The sequence below is a fragment of the Podarcis vaucheri genome (assembly GCF_965113315.1).
Source record: "Podarcis vaucheri genome assembly, chromosome: 4".
In the NCBI taxonomy this organism is placed as follows: Eukaryota; Metazoa; Chordata; class Lepidosauria; order Squamata; family Lacertidae; genus Podarcis; species Podarcis vaucheri.
In genome coordinates, this window is record NC_138762.1 from 60,660,948 (window position 1) to 60,675,644 (window position 14,697).

The 14,697-nt window shown below is 36.1% G+C and overlaps 2 protein-coding genes across 8 annotated transcripts in view; one reads left to right on the top strand and one right to left on the bottom strand.

The window, feature by feature from the left end:
• CASK (calcium/calmodulin dependent serine protein kinase) overlaps positions 1-14,697 on the top strand; it is a 123,508-nt gene that overhangs the window by 47,573 nt on the left and 61,238 nt on the right. For all 7 annotated transcript variants that reach the window (XM_082219822.1, XM_082219824.1, XM_082219820.1 and 4 more), the window contains 3 exons: positions 292-397; positions 2,415-2,492; positions 7,032-7,104. In XM_082219822.1, coding sequence (XP_082075948.1) covers positions 292-397; positions 2,415-2,492; positions 7,032-7,104 — 257 coding nt within the window. The remainder of the gene's footprint in view (positions 1-291; positions 398-2,414; positions 2,493-7,031; positions 7,105-14,697) is intronic.
• On the bottom strand, positions 9,975-13,107 carry LOC309530777 (putative G-protein coupled receptor 34). Its single transcript, XM_082219899.1, has 3 exons — positions 12,844-13,107; positions 12,005-12,093; positions 9,975-11,549 (listed from the first exon to the last, which is right to left on the bottom strand). The coding sequence occupies exon 3, from the start codon at positions 11,500-11,502 to the stop codon at positions 10,390-10,392; it is 1,113 nt and encodes a 370-aa protein (XP_082076025.1). The 5' UTR covers positions 11,503-11,549; positions 12,005-12,093; positions 12,844-13,107; the 3' UTR covers positions 9,975-10,389.

A 14,697-nucleotide genomic window follows, 5' to 3' on the forward strand; every position in this document is an offset into this window, starting at 1 on the left:
CGAAAACACTCAGCTTTCTTTCATTTATATTTTCAGGGTTGTTCTTTACTATGTGTCTAATCAATCATCTTGATTTTATACCATTATATATAAAATATGTATATCTATAAAATGTTGCATTAATACTTCAGCTATAAAGAGAGAGTTCAACATGCCAAACCTATTTAAACTCTTGAAAATGATTCAGAAATTAATCCAGTACCTTGGTGTTAAGCATTCAAATGGCTGTGCATCATCTCTGTGTGTTCTGTTATCAGTACAAATTATACAGCAATGACTTTCTCTCAACAGATCTGAAAAGAGAAGCCAGTATCTGTCACATGTTGAAGCACCCTCATATTGTTGAACTTTTGGAGACCTACAGTTCCGATGGAATGCTATATATGGTTTTCGAATTGTAAGTTTTACATTTGTATATTCTATACACACTCTTCATATGTTTTGCTCATATGGTCAAGCATGCACTTAAAGCTAACCAAAATAGGCTAACACATTAGATTAGGTGGTAGTTAACCTTTTGTAATTTTTAAATTGGATTCAAATAGTTGCAAACGGTTCCTTCCAAGCTACTTGTCCTATATATAATAAAAAGTATCATGAAGAAAATGGAACTTCATTAATATACTGAACTATAATTGTAAAACACACATTCTAACAAAGCAAAACCTTAATGTTTACGACATAAGAAAGGTCCAGCCAAATTTGAGCAAGTCTCGTGGATGTTAACTCAAGAAAACTAAGCAAATGATAAACTCTTTTCTAAATTAGTAGGACATAAACATGCTTGTCTTAGTTGGATTTTTCTGAGGGGATGGGATCACAAATGTTTATTTGCTTGCTTGCTTTTTAAAATTTGTATACCTCCCTATACCCCCATAGACCTCTGGGTGTTTCACAACTTATATAATATGTTGTGTGCTGTGTTGCTTATATGCACATGCTTTTCTGCCCTTCCCTCCTTCTGTATCCTTTAATGCTTGTAGAAGAATCACCTGAGAGAACCTTAGAAGCTATGCATGATGCAATATTGAAGCATCTAGTTCTCACTATAGCCAGCATGCTTGGAAATAGTTATCACTCATATAGTATTTGGATTCCAGACAATATATTTATTTAGGGTTATATATTAATATATCATTATTTATTTAAAAGACTCATGCAGATAGTAGCATTTCTTTACTTTAATGCAGATTGGGCATTGCACAGTTACTTTCCTTAACATTTTTTTTTTAATTTAATGGATTGCCATCATATACAGGCAATGATTTACTGTGTAATGTTAAATGCTATTAAAGCATGAATTTTTTAATCCAGTGATTATAATTACAGTTCCACTAGCAGTTGCTTACTTTTTCTTACCCTGATCAGACATCTATGAGGAAGGGGAACGGAAAGGGGAAATATTAAAATCTTATTACGGTGTCTGGGCCTTGGACACATTGTAAAAGTGCACTTTCTTATTTTTGTGAAGCACTTTAAGAATTCTCATGTGGCTGGTTAACTAAATGGCACATCATTTAGTTAGGAGTTTGTCTCCATCTACCGGCAAAACATTTATTACATCACCATGTTCCAAACTGATAGTGTAAATTTTTTGTTTGGTATGTAAAGTAGTAGCATGCAGTGTCTGAGATTTCAAAATAAAACTGTCTTTTTTAAAAGTAAATTGTCATTCCAGAGACAATTATCACAACAGCAAATTTTCTTAAAAAATAAATAAATCATATTATGAATTTCCACGCTTGGCAGAAAAAGAGTGTAGGAAATGAGATGTTACCTAACCACCTTTTGCTTACTGCTGCTTCTTCACCCTACTTTCCCCCTTCTTCCCTGGTTACAGACTTGGTTTGTTGCATACACAGGTTTGGAATCCCAGCTGGTAAGGGAGAGTTACAGTGAGAAAGTGACAAATGGAAATGGGTTAAGCACCCCTCTTCCTCTCAGCACTTTTCTACTTCTATAGATTGTCTCCTCCTAACACTGCTTTGTTGCAAAGAAGCAGTGGCAATCACAAAATGGCTTGGTAATAATGTCTTATTTTTGGCACAGTATACAGAATATACAGGAGTATACATGTAGAAATGGTACATGTGGATTCTTTACATATTTTAGTTAACTTTGTTTCCAACTGTACCCATAAGCATCTAGAAATAACTGATAGCTGCTCATGTTTGAGACCATTCTTCACAACTCTATTACGTTTTGAGCTGCACTGAGCTTGCAATAAGAAAGATGGTTAAGACTTCAAATATTGTTGGTCATTACAAATAAAAAAATTGTGTCTAAGATTTTGGTTAGTGTAATGTGTGAGATTCTTTAGAATGCTTTCAAACATGTAAAATTGGAGCATTATCATTATTACATTTCTATTTCCTGTTCTACAATCACATTTTTCTTACTTTTTTAACCTGCAGTATGGATGGTGCAGACCTCTGCTTTGAAATTGTAAAGAGAGCAGATGCTGGCTTTGTGTACAGTGAAGCTGTAGCCAGGTATGTATTCTTATTTTAATTAAATTGTTAGGGAGAATGGAGGGGGCATAAATGACTAATATTAGATGCTTAAATATCCAACATATATGTGTGTGTGTGTGTGTGTGTGTGTGTGTACGTACATACATACATACACACACAAATACTGCACATATAGTGTGTTTTTAAAAGCAACTTCATGCATGTTAAAGTATGAAAGTGGACTAAAATGCATTTGGGTTAAAAATCCAAAGGGTAGCTGGTATGATTTCGAACTTCCGATGGGATTAATTTACATTGTTGCTAGTCAGTGTGGAACAAAATGTTTTTGTACCAGTGCTGTCTCAGCAGTTTATACTGCTCAGCTATCTCAAGCTGCTGCTGGCAATATGTTGTCAATCATACTTCTTTTTAAATTAAAAATACCAAAAGAATAAAAGGTCCAGCCAAAATTTAGCAAATGTAAATTAAGAACATAAGAACCCTGCTAGATTAGGCCAGTGGTCTGCCTGCTTCAGCATCCTGTTTCCAATAGTGACTAGTCAGATGTTTTTAGGAAGCTGGCATAGTCCTGCCTGTCTGTCCTGTGACAACTGGTATTTAGTGGAACACTGCATTAAACTAAAGAGTGGGTGGAATGGTGCCACAGAGTCCTTTGACACCAGTGTCGCTGCTGCTTCCCGAGACTGTGCAGTGTCAGGGTGGTGTAAAAGGCTGGGCTCTGCGGTTCACTGGTAAGAGCACCAGATTGGCTGTGCTGCTGTCCCCATGCAGACCCAGCCTCACCTCTGAACCATCCTGGTAAGCAGCAGTAACACTAGTGACTGGTGTCACCATATCAGCTGCTCTCATAAGCTGATGTTGAAAGATCCCCATGAATTTGCTCTCCCGTCTTAAAATCATGTAAACCAGTACCCAAAAAACACACTGGCTGCATTTGCATTAGCATTATGACAAGGTGCAACAGCCAGCCTTGTGAGCTTGTGCACTCTCTCGTCCTCCTCCAGGAAGGAGTTCAGAAGCTTTCGTTTTCATGGTGTTCAAACCCAATCACAGTTAAATTTAACTATGGTTAGTGAAAGGAAGCCAGCTCCAAAGCATATTTTATGAACCACAGTTTGGGATTTGGGTGTTATCCTAAACTCTGGTTAATTTGAAATGGAAGCAGATCCCTGGCACCATCACAATGAGGAGCAGAGGGAAGGAGAGAGTGCATAAGCCTTAGTCTCACAGCAGCACATCCTTATAACACTAAACCATGGTTTTAGCATTACATGTGAGGCAGAGAATTCTATAACTTATGTATTGAATGAATAAGTTGTATTGCTTAACTTTTCTGGTTGAGCCAACTGAATGAAATCCCACTAACTTCATATTCCAAATTTCTAAACTACCTCTGTGTGTGCATGTGTGTGTGTGTGTGTGTGTGTGTGCTTTACAAAGCAACACAAAATGTCTGAGGAGTTTTTTCTCTCACTCTTTTTACACATTTGTAGGTTATAGATGGAAGCTTTTCAACTTCAGTGGCTATGTTTCCCAGAATTATTTACCCTTTATGAAGTTTAATTATCTAGCATTTCAAGAGTTGAGGGTGTCTGACATTGGGAATATTTTCAAGCCAAAAAGTATATGAGTAAAGATTAATAGATGATAGATCATAAAATGTTGCAGAGAGCTTTCAAGGGCACAGAGTTTATGGCGATAGAAGGGAGAGGCAGGGAAAGGGTAGTTTAATATACTCAAGGATGACATCTAGTGTGTCTGAAAAATGGTTTGGGTGCCTTTGATAGTATAGCAAAGGGTGGCAATGAGTTTGATGGGGGGAGGAGTGAATAAAATGAATGGACAAAATGGGGTGCAGTGATCTTAGGAGAAATAGAGTTTTCTTGTGATTGTAGATTTTGTGGAAGATTTTTAGAACAGGTTTGAGGAGAATATAATCGATGTTTTTGATCTGGTGCTTTTCTGTTCTACCTGCCTAGTGAAGCAAGGCAAACCAAAAGCATGGACGTTATTTTTCAGGTTGGTCAGAGTAGGAGTCTTCTTGAGGAGCTTGTTGTTTTAAAACTGGCATTATGGTGTAAGCTTGATGTGTAGTTAACTAAGGAATAATTAAGTGTAAGAGGATTTTAGTTATTTTTAATATAGCACCAATACAATCCATATATTAATATATTCTCTTTAAGGGCAAAACCCTCTCAAGGTGGCTTACAATTAAAGTATAGTATGCTACAAATCTAACATTAAAACTGTTAATAGAAGTGAGCAAATAAGACGGTGAACTTCCAGTCCAAATACTAAAATGCAAAAGAAAGCATTCAACAAGATTGTAAACAGGAGAATAAAAGCAACTCAAGAAAAATCCAACAAAAGCAAGTTGGTTTTTTTGTGCTTTCCCAAATACCTGAAGGAATGGTGTATGCTGAAGTGTAGTTGGTAATGCATTCCAGAAACATGGGACCACTACAGATAAGGTCCTGTCCATGTTGGAGGCAGGCACATACAATGAGCCTCTGATATGAATGTAAGTTCTTCCCTGAAAATGGGAAAATGCATACCACCAAAGTTTGCTTTGAAGAGTTATTCCACCTTGTATTGCTTACCTGCATGTAAATTATTTCAGGAATCAAGCAATATCTGTTTTATGATGCTGTGTGAAGCAAACGTAGACGTTGCACTGAAATTGCTTGGTTCCACCAGCTGCTGCAGCACTACTAAGTAATTGTTCTGGGCATACCACCCATATAGTCAGATGGGGTCCACATTCATCAGTTGAAGCTGTTATTGGCTTTAACTGGATTGCTTTTAATTTGTTTTTATTTTGATTTAAACAGTCTTTAAACCCTTGTAGGGTGAAAGGTGTACAAGTTTAGTAAATAATAAGCAAACTGAAAACTAGGATGTATTCTTACACATGGAATAAATTTTGGGTCTTTTATTCACTATTCCTTTTTCAGCTCTGTTTTGAATAAAAGGTAGTTTCATAAAAGGTAGCTTTTCACCAAGGAAGTATATGTTAATCTGCAAATCTTTAAAAATCCAGATTTTTCACACCATTCTGTATGTAGTAACACTTATTTTGGCATTAGTTTAGTACAAAGTAGAAGAGTGCCATCCACTGGGCAATGTAAATTGCTGCATGGGGAAAATAACATAGTGATGAATTTAAATACCATTGTTGCTTCAGAATGAACATGTGGGATTGCATAGGCGAGTACTAGTCCCTAGGGGAAATATTATTAAACATTTATATGCCACCTTTCACACATACAGCCTCCCAAAGTAGTTCACCAAAAAATCAAAATGATACATTATCAATTAAAATTTATACAATCCAATGTAATAAGACTTCAGCAGATTAGCATTTAAAAGATAAATCCAACAGTCAAAACTAGGAGAGTTAGAAGATTAAGATTATGATCAGCAGCATAGCATCATCACTGTGTATGATACTTTGCAAAAGAACATAATACAGTTCTCTGCCTCAAGGAGCTTACAGTTTATTTAAGAAACAATTTTGAGGTGATTGGTAGAGCGCTCATTGGAAATTTTCGAATTGGAGCAGACAAACGGCAAATTCAATGTTAGGAATTCCTAAAAGATAAACATTTTGTTTCTTCATTTAAAACATTTCTATTCCATGTTCAGTTCAAGATTTCCAGTGCAATGAACTCTCATTTGAACACTGTAATTTTGACTGCTCTGTGTCCAAAACTGCTTTACATAGTTTAGACAAAGCAACTAAGAGGGGGCAAAATAAAGAGTTATTAAATTGTGGGTAATCTAGTCAGAATAAACAAATATTATTCCTCCCTTAAAACCCTAGGATTAATCTCTCATATATATATATATATTCTCATACATATGTTACGTTCATGACAGAGAAAAGTTTTCTCATGTGGTGCATAATTAACAGGGAATTAATTTCCATAAGATGTAGTGATGACCACTAGTTGAGTTGATTTTAATAAAGAACAGGACAGTGTTATGGAGAAGAAGTATATTAGCTTTGATAGTTAAAAAATAAGGTGTGAGCCTGGAAGCAGGTGTCTCACTAAACCATAGCTTAATGTGAAGTCCAAATGCAGCTAATATGTACATGTTGCATACATCATATGCTAGTGCTTGATCCAATCTAGCAATAGTAGATACTGCATGCACAAAGGGCTGCTATGGAGGGAAACTAGTAAATGAACCACTGGATTTAGATATTTTGTGCACTAATCCATAAGTCCAGGAGGGCAGCAGAAGTCTATAAATCATATCTGTGGTTGGTTGCAGGATGACACCTGGCAATACCTTTTTTCTCTCCATCTCCTTGTCAATTGATAATCCATTTGGCTGAGAGAGGGAGGTGGTCTGCTCTTTCTAGGGACTAATGGTGAAATCCTAGGTTTACTCAAATGTAACACTTACTGTATCCAACAGAGCTTATTCCTAGCAAAGTGTATATAAGATTGCAGCCTTGGACCTTAAAATGGTCTCAAAAACAACCTGAGCACAATTCCTATGCTATATTTGTAAAGCTATAATAATTTTATTTATATTTTGATTTTGCAGTCATTACATGAGACAGATACTGGAAGCACTACGCTATTGTCATGATAATAACATAATTCACAGAGATGTGAAGGTAAGTCATATTAACATCACAAAAATATTTACCCTTTACTGTGTTAACAGTAAAGTGTGGCATTTATATTATCTGCCTTTTTCTTTGTTGCCATGTAGTTTAACCCATTCTTGGAAGGTAAAGCACCTGTTAGCAACTGGGACTTCCAGAATCATTGGTACAACTACCAAAATGCTGAAAATTGTAATATTAGCAAATCGTTTATGCATCCACACGCACACACCACACATTTCTTTTCTCTTTACATTTTTTGGCCTTGAATTTATGATTCTTTAAAATACGTTGCTGCTGTATTTATCTCCACAGCCACATTCTTTAAAATAGAAGCTAGAACATAAGGCTACAATAAATGCATGTGTTCCACAGGCTATGTATTAAATTCATTTGTTTCCATAGCATCTGCTATTTATTGTTCCAGTTGAGTGCAGGTTCAATGCACAGGGGAGTCCAGTTGGGCTCTGTAGACCCTTGATGATATGTATTATTAATGTTTCATAAAACATAGGGCTTGATCCAGTTGAGTAACTTGCATGGCACAAAGAGAGAGGGCTTAGTGAAAATGTGGAAGGTATGCATAGGTCTCCAAGGCTCTGCAATGCTCCCGTGCACCTACAAATGTGAGTACTATTGTGGTAGGGAATGATGAAAACAGAGCTCTATTAGTGCTGTAAGACTCAATGGGCTTGTTTGCAAGTAATGCTAAAACCATGCTTTAATACCACATGTATGAGCTAGAACGAACCCATGTAAGCTTCCAGTTCTCACACTCCTCCCTCTTCTCCTCCAACTTGACTGGGACAAGGAGTTATGCAGTGTTTGGATAATTTTGCACAAATCTTGGCTTATTTGAACCAGAGAGCATGATTTAAAACAAACTCTAGTCTGTTTCAGTACAAGTCGTGTTTTTTTGAAGCTGGCTTTTTAACTTGCCCGCTTGTTTTAAACCTTTGGCAACAGAGAGCTAGGATTAGTGGATAGTGAAACTAAATGCTCTCCAAGTTCCTGGCCATTCAGGAGAGGGCAGGTGTGCAAGTGGGGGGCATGTGAGCCTGAAGGTTTGCTCAAAGCTCCATCCAGCACATGCATGTAGTCCTAAACCATGGTTTAGCATCACATGCAACCTGGGCCCATGCATGGGTGCTGTGCCCACATTTGAGTGGTTTGGTCCCTAAATATTATTCATTATTTGTTTTATCTTTCTAATGATATTTCTGAACTGCCTTTCTACCATCTCTGGTGCCAGTGATGATGTTCCTATAGGAACTGAGCAACAGGAGCTCACCCCGTCGTGGGGATTCAAACCGCCGACCTTCTGATTGGCAAGCCCTAGGCTCTGTGGTTTAACCCACAGCGCCACCCGCGTCCCAAAAAATAATGTACGGAAACTTTTATGATGCTTAGGAATTAGATTTGGTCACTATTAACTGGTATTTGTTAGTTTAGTTTTAGTTAGTGTCATGTAGATCTTCCTTAAGATTTGACTTTGGTAACCACTTATATGATTTTGTAATAGCTAGACTTTTAAATGTCTGGGTAGGATTTTGGAGATGGAAAATTAAGCAATAATTCTTATCTACATGTATTTTGCAATCTTCTTTAGAATAAATGTTATTTTCTCTTTCCATGTTTTCTACAATACTAAGCACAACAATCTTTTTTTAATGTGTTGAGGAAGGTGCAAAAGTCACAGGGTGCTTCTAACCACTAAACAAAAATAGTTGCTGTGTGATACGGGTTAGGTTAACAACATGTGAGTCAAAATAGCTTGATTAAATCTGTGGCCAAAATTCAAAGAACTCTTCAACTAACTCCTTGCACTGAAGGGAGTTTTGAGCTTGCTTTTCTTGAACCGCATTGGAGAGTATCTGATGAAAATCTTCTATGTTTAGCAGTGTTTTGCTACACATAAAATGAAAATGAAAATGTTGTATGGTGCTGCCTGTAAATGGTTTCTGTAATCTGTAAAAAAAATTTCTTCGGTGTTTTCCACAGTAAGATTTAATTGTAAGTTGCTAACTTAGACTGCTGCTTACAAAAACAAATGCAGAATCAAGCAGTCAGCTGCTGATAGTGTTATTCAGTTGAGATCAGAGGAACCAGATACAGTATCTGACTCTTTTCTATTCAGGAACCCCATAATGAGATTTTAACCACTTGCAGGGGCTTAGAATGCCCAAACCCACTCAAAAGGCACTACCATTTTTCTCATTTTATCTTAATATTATCAAAACACAGAGATGTGTTTTAGGGTTCTACTATATGCAAGGTATGTGTAATGTAGGAATAACCAGCTAGAAGACAAATATTAAGTGTGGGATGTCTGCATATTTCGTTAGAGAATATTACTTCTTTAAGGTGATCAAAATGCAAAGTCTGACAGTGCTGGAGTTTCAGCACATGCAGCCTTTTCATTCTTGCATGGCAACCTGCACATGCCACTGCCTCTTTTAAACATGGCTGTGAAAGGATCCTCAGCCATCGCCTGCTTGGCATCCACACTTGGCAATACAGAGTGCTTTCCAGTCATTTCTAATTCAGTAGTGTCAGCAACAGGTTAGTAGCCATAATTGGGAAAGTGCAATATAGAATTTTTACCCACTCTGTTTCAATTTCATTGTTAAGGATTCATAGTTAAAAAATTATTGTACATTTTCTGACTTTTGTAGCCCTTAGTTACATGTGCAGTGTAATTCTAAGCATATTTACTCTGCTAGATTCTTATCATTTTTTCTTCCTGCTTTATATGGTAATTTTTATTTTTTATGTTTTATGTTAAAATGAAAAGAAATGAGTGATCACACTAAACTTGTTTTGTAATATTCGAGATACTTGTCTGCATGTGTACGGTATATAGATACAATAGTTTGGAATCCATTGACACAAATAGTTTTAATTAATGTAAGTCTACAGTATGCAGTACAGTTATGAAATGTTATTGAGAATTAATGCTAGCAAACATCATTACACACACAAGAGTCTTGTGGGGAGATTACTTTCTGTTTCTAATATACTGTACAAGCACACCCTTTCAAAAGTCTACTGCATCCACAGCTATTACTACTTTTTCATCTCAGAAATCTTACTCTTAAATTTAAAAGTCTTAGCTATTACAAAATTATATATATTGTTACCAAAGCGAATTCTTAAGGAAGTTCTGCATGAGAGTAACTAAAACTAAGAACATGCAAAAATGTTATCTGTGTTGACAGGATTTGTTACCTTTAAGCTGCAATCCTATTCACTCACTGAACTCAAATGGAAGTTACTTCTGAACAGAAATATATGTTAATTGTTAATCTTATTAAGATGCATTCTGGAATGGTGACTTGGGATTTCTGAATTATCTTGAAAAGAATGTCCTTGTTTTGTCTCTGAAGTACTCTCATTCACACTTGAATCCACATGGAGTCGCTTACAAATTAGTTGAAGTACAGTTTTCCGGACACTTCTGGACATTAAGAAATACATAACTGGATCTAAGCAGCTGTTAAATGATGAGAAGACTAGTGTAATCTCATTGTATTTGTGAATGATCTGTTGCCAGTAACAAGAGGTTTTTTGTAGTTGTGAAGTGATATAAATTAATCTGAATATATGATAAGGAACAAAGCATAATGTGAAAATGATAAGTACTATGAAAGATTTCCTTGCAATGGCAACATATGTTCTAGTATTAGGAAAACTTGTTCTCTTCTTGGAAATTTTCAGAAGATTGTTTGCAATTTTTACATACGACAGAATCAGTAGAATGAAAACAATCCAAAATATTATAACAAGAATATAATTAACACCTGCTTCCACTTTTGCATTTCGCTTTTCTCTGTAATGGAAACATTTTGATGAATGTTTATCTTCCTTCCTGGTAGACTGAACAACCATCAGTATAAATCCCATTATTGCAACTGTCCACAGCGTACAACACAAATATACGCTTCGCCTTGCTGTTAACACTCTAGGGCGTTGTATAGATTTGTTAATTTTTACATAACGGTCCCAACTAATAAGCCCTAGTAGTACGATGCTGATGTACATGTTCATATAAAATAAGTTTCCTATAATCTTGCAAAAAATCAAGCTCAACAGCCACTTGTTCTCGGCTATGTGATAGTATATTCGGAAAGGGAGACAAAAGATCAGTAGGAGGTCTGCGATGGCAACATTAAGCAAATAAACATGGATAGAGTTCTTCTTGCAAGGAATTCCCAGAAAAACATACAGGGCAGTAATATTGCCAACCAATCCAATTACAAAAATGACCGAATATGAAAATAGTAGAGTTAAAGACAGTGATTTCTCTTCCGTATCACAGTAAGTAACAGGCATTTCTGTGGAGTTTTTTCCAGTTTCATTTTCAGCAAGTGAAAAATTCATGTTCTTCGCTGGGGTTTTCTTGTACATACAGTATGGAAGTCAAAATTCTTAGTAAATCTTCACTTACACTTTGCCTGGAATAAAATGGAAGACAGTGCACCATGTACAGTGTGGAATTAACTTGATTAACTTTTCAAACAAACTCAGAAGCTTTTCTGTCATAAGCCTTATTTTAGTCATGCATAAAATCAGCAAAATAGGGTCTTCGCCCAGAAACTATTTATGAACAAGTTTGCAATTATAGCTGCTTTATGAAAACATTTTACTCCTTTTATTTTTCCTCCTTTCTTAAAGTAAGAAAAGAATGAAAAGTAGGCTTCCTATAAAATCTGATATCCATCCAGTATCCCCAGTGCTTAGATAATTGCATTGATAACAATTGGTGATAAACAAATAGTACGTAAAGTCTCCTTTGGCACATTAAAAACAAACAAACTGTGGTTTCAAAAACAATCAAAAATACAAATTGTGCCTTGATATTAGCAAAGTAGTATCTTAGGAATGTAAGAAGCAGATCTTGTTTACATACCAAATATAATTATTTGGAATTCCCCACTGTCTGTGGTGGCTGAGGCTGATGGGAGCCCGACAGTATCTGGAGAGCCATGGGTGCCACACCTGGTTTAGGCAAAGACATGTTAGAAATGGAACAAAGATCTTGTTAGGAAGCTGATAGATGATTTCTGGCAATATGCTTGATCTGTGGCTATGAGAATTTCCCCATGCATTAACTTGATTGAGAATTCCTGCAAAAATATTTGCATGTTGATACCTGAGCCCATAATAAAGTGACATTCCAAAATGACTTTGTCACTATAAAAACAGATTCAGATTATTTAAGGGTAGATTCAAAATGGGAAATCAAATTCTACTTTGTGTTTGTAGTTTAGAGTATGATTTCATTGTTGAAAGTGAAAACATGAACCTTGAAAGATTTAGATTTGTAATTTTACTAGTGTGTTTTAATAACACATTTTATATATTTATACTGTGTGTGTGTGTTCGTGTTCACTCTCTCTCTCTCTTAATGGAAGCAATCAGCATTAAGCTCAGAGGGGTTCACTCCTCAATAGCCATGAATGAGGTTGTGCTGTATTCACACTTCCTCGGCAGCAAATCCTAAACTGCCTGTTGTTTCAAATATATGCTACTACTTTGATAAAGTTGCTTGTGAATGTTACCCAGGTGGCAGTCTTAACATTTCTCTGCCTTTTTAAATGGAAAGAAAAAAATGTGAAAGAAAAGTAGAATATGTTCTTGAGAAAAGTGCTTTCTCATCTGTCAAGAAAGTTGCACTAAAAATATAAAACTATTTTTCTACACTTAACGTATGAGAAAAATTGAACTATAATAAAAGGAAATACTCACTTTTGGGTTAGTGACGGAGTCTTTTCTACTGAATTCTGCTTTCAGAACTTGTGTTTAAGGAAGGAAGGAAGGAAAGGAAGTCTGTCTTATTAGAAAGTTGTGACTAGGGTTGTTTTAAACTGGTAAGAATCAGCTTCATCAGCTATTTTAGTCTTTCGTGCTTTCCTCCAGATATCTGTAGGAGGATTGGGGGATGGTGATGAGCTTCTATGTGTAATAGTAATCTCTGATGCATGAAGATGCACCGCGGGAATGGCAGGTATATATAAACACACATTGGGATATGGTGGAGGACAAAATATGAGCACTAAATACAGGGGAACTCAGAAACACATCCTAATAAGAGAGCTGCCATAGCTGAGAACAAAAGCACATTTAAAAAGAAATCCCAGTTAGCTCTAACCATGATTTTAGCTTGCTGATGCGGCAAAGCTTAATCAGAGTTAAGGCAGCAGAAGGGGATACTTTACAGGGTGGTTGGGTAGTGTGTTTTCCTGGACCTACTTCCAATGTTTTAATGATTACTGAGAGACAATTACTTTTTCGGTGAAAGAAATATTGCCTACAATCCTTTTCCAGGCACTAAGTAATGCTGTCAAATTTCATACTTCAATCTTCCATTTAAGCTATTCCTCTGATTGTTGTTATAATGTCTAAATAAAATGTCAAATCGGTAATGGTATGTCCACCTCAGAATGCAACTTCCCTCCCCTAAATATTTTTCGTGCCTCTGCAAAACTTGTAGTTCCCCAAAGTCTGCTGATACCTCCTCTTTGTGCATGATCGTGCTATTTTGGCAACCTAAGGACGGGCAGCTGAGATAAATGAGATCACTGTTTGTGTGTGGTGAATTTTGCCGCGGATAGGTTAGATGTGATTGACAGAGGAGTATTGTCACAGGAGTGGATGGACAAAATATGCACTGGTTTTGTCAACGTTTGCTAGGTGTAAAACAGTAAGGGGTACTACTGAATCAAACATACTCAAAATGAGAACTTGTTGTGAAAAGGTAATTTAACAGTAAGGAATTAGACATATTATAAGAGCTATTTATTTATTTATTTATTTATTTATTTATTTATTTATTTATTTTAAAGAAGGTACAGAAGAATTCATGCAAATAGAATTTTGCAGGAGTTTTCCAGCTCAAAACAAGTGTGTTGCTTGTTTTAGTAAATTCTGTTTTTGCACCAGATAATAGGGACAGTGCCTCTTTGATATGTAATAGGAAGGAGTCCCAAAGAATAGGTGCCACCACACTAAAGGCCTGATTCCTACATTGTTTGGAACAGGCCTCCTGATGAGATGGTATCTTCAAGAGGTCCCAGTAAGCAGTGGAGCCAATGCCTTTTGCACTAGCTGCAGGTTGCAGAAGTGTGGTATGCAAGTTGACACAGAAATTTCTATTTTTGCTCCTAAAGTTCAGTTAAAGACTTCTCTACAAAAATAGGCAATAGGCTAATTACCTTTTATTGTATTGAAATTTGGATTTGCTCTGGTGAACTAACAAGAAATTTTCATTAGGAATAAAATCAGATAAGTTTAGGGAAATAATGCTTCTGTTGGTTGAGTGTGTTATGTTGATCACAAAAACACACAAGTCCTCCACCACAAACAAATGAAAATAAAAATCTGTGTTTTAACTTTATTCTGTGTTTTTTTTTTTTTTTGAGGTTCTTGGCATTAAGAAAATGTGATAAGATGTTACCTGAAATATGTTTACATGCAGCATTTCTTGTGACCAGTGTGTCCCTACATTGCATAAATGTGCTGTCCCATTTGTCATCTAAACCTATTTTTATAAATGCACCATGCCATCAGTGTAGGGAAACCTAACAAAGTAACCAATCCCTT

Coding starts and splice junctions, on each gene's coding strand:
- LOC309530777 (XM_082219899.1), bottom strand. CDS start 11,502: ATGTACAAGAAAACCCCAGCGAAGAACATGAATTTTTCACTTGCTGAA.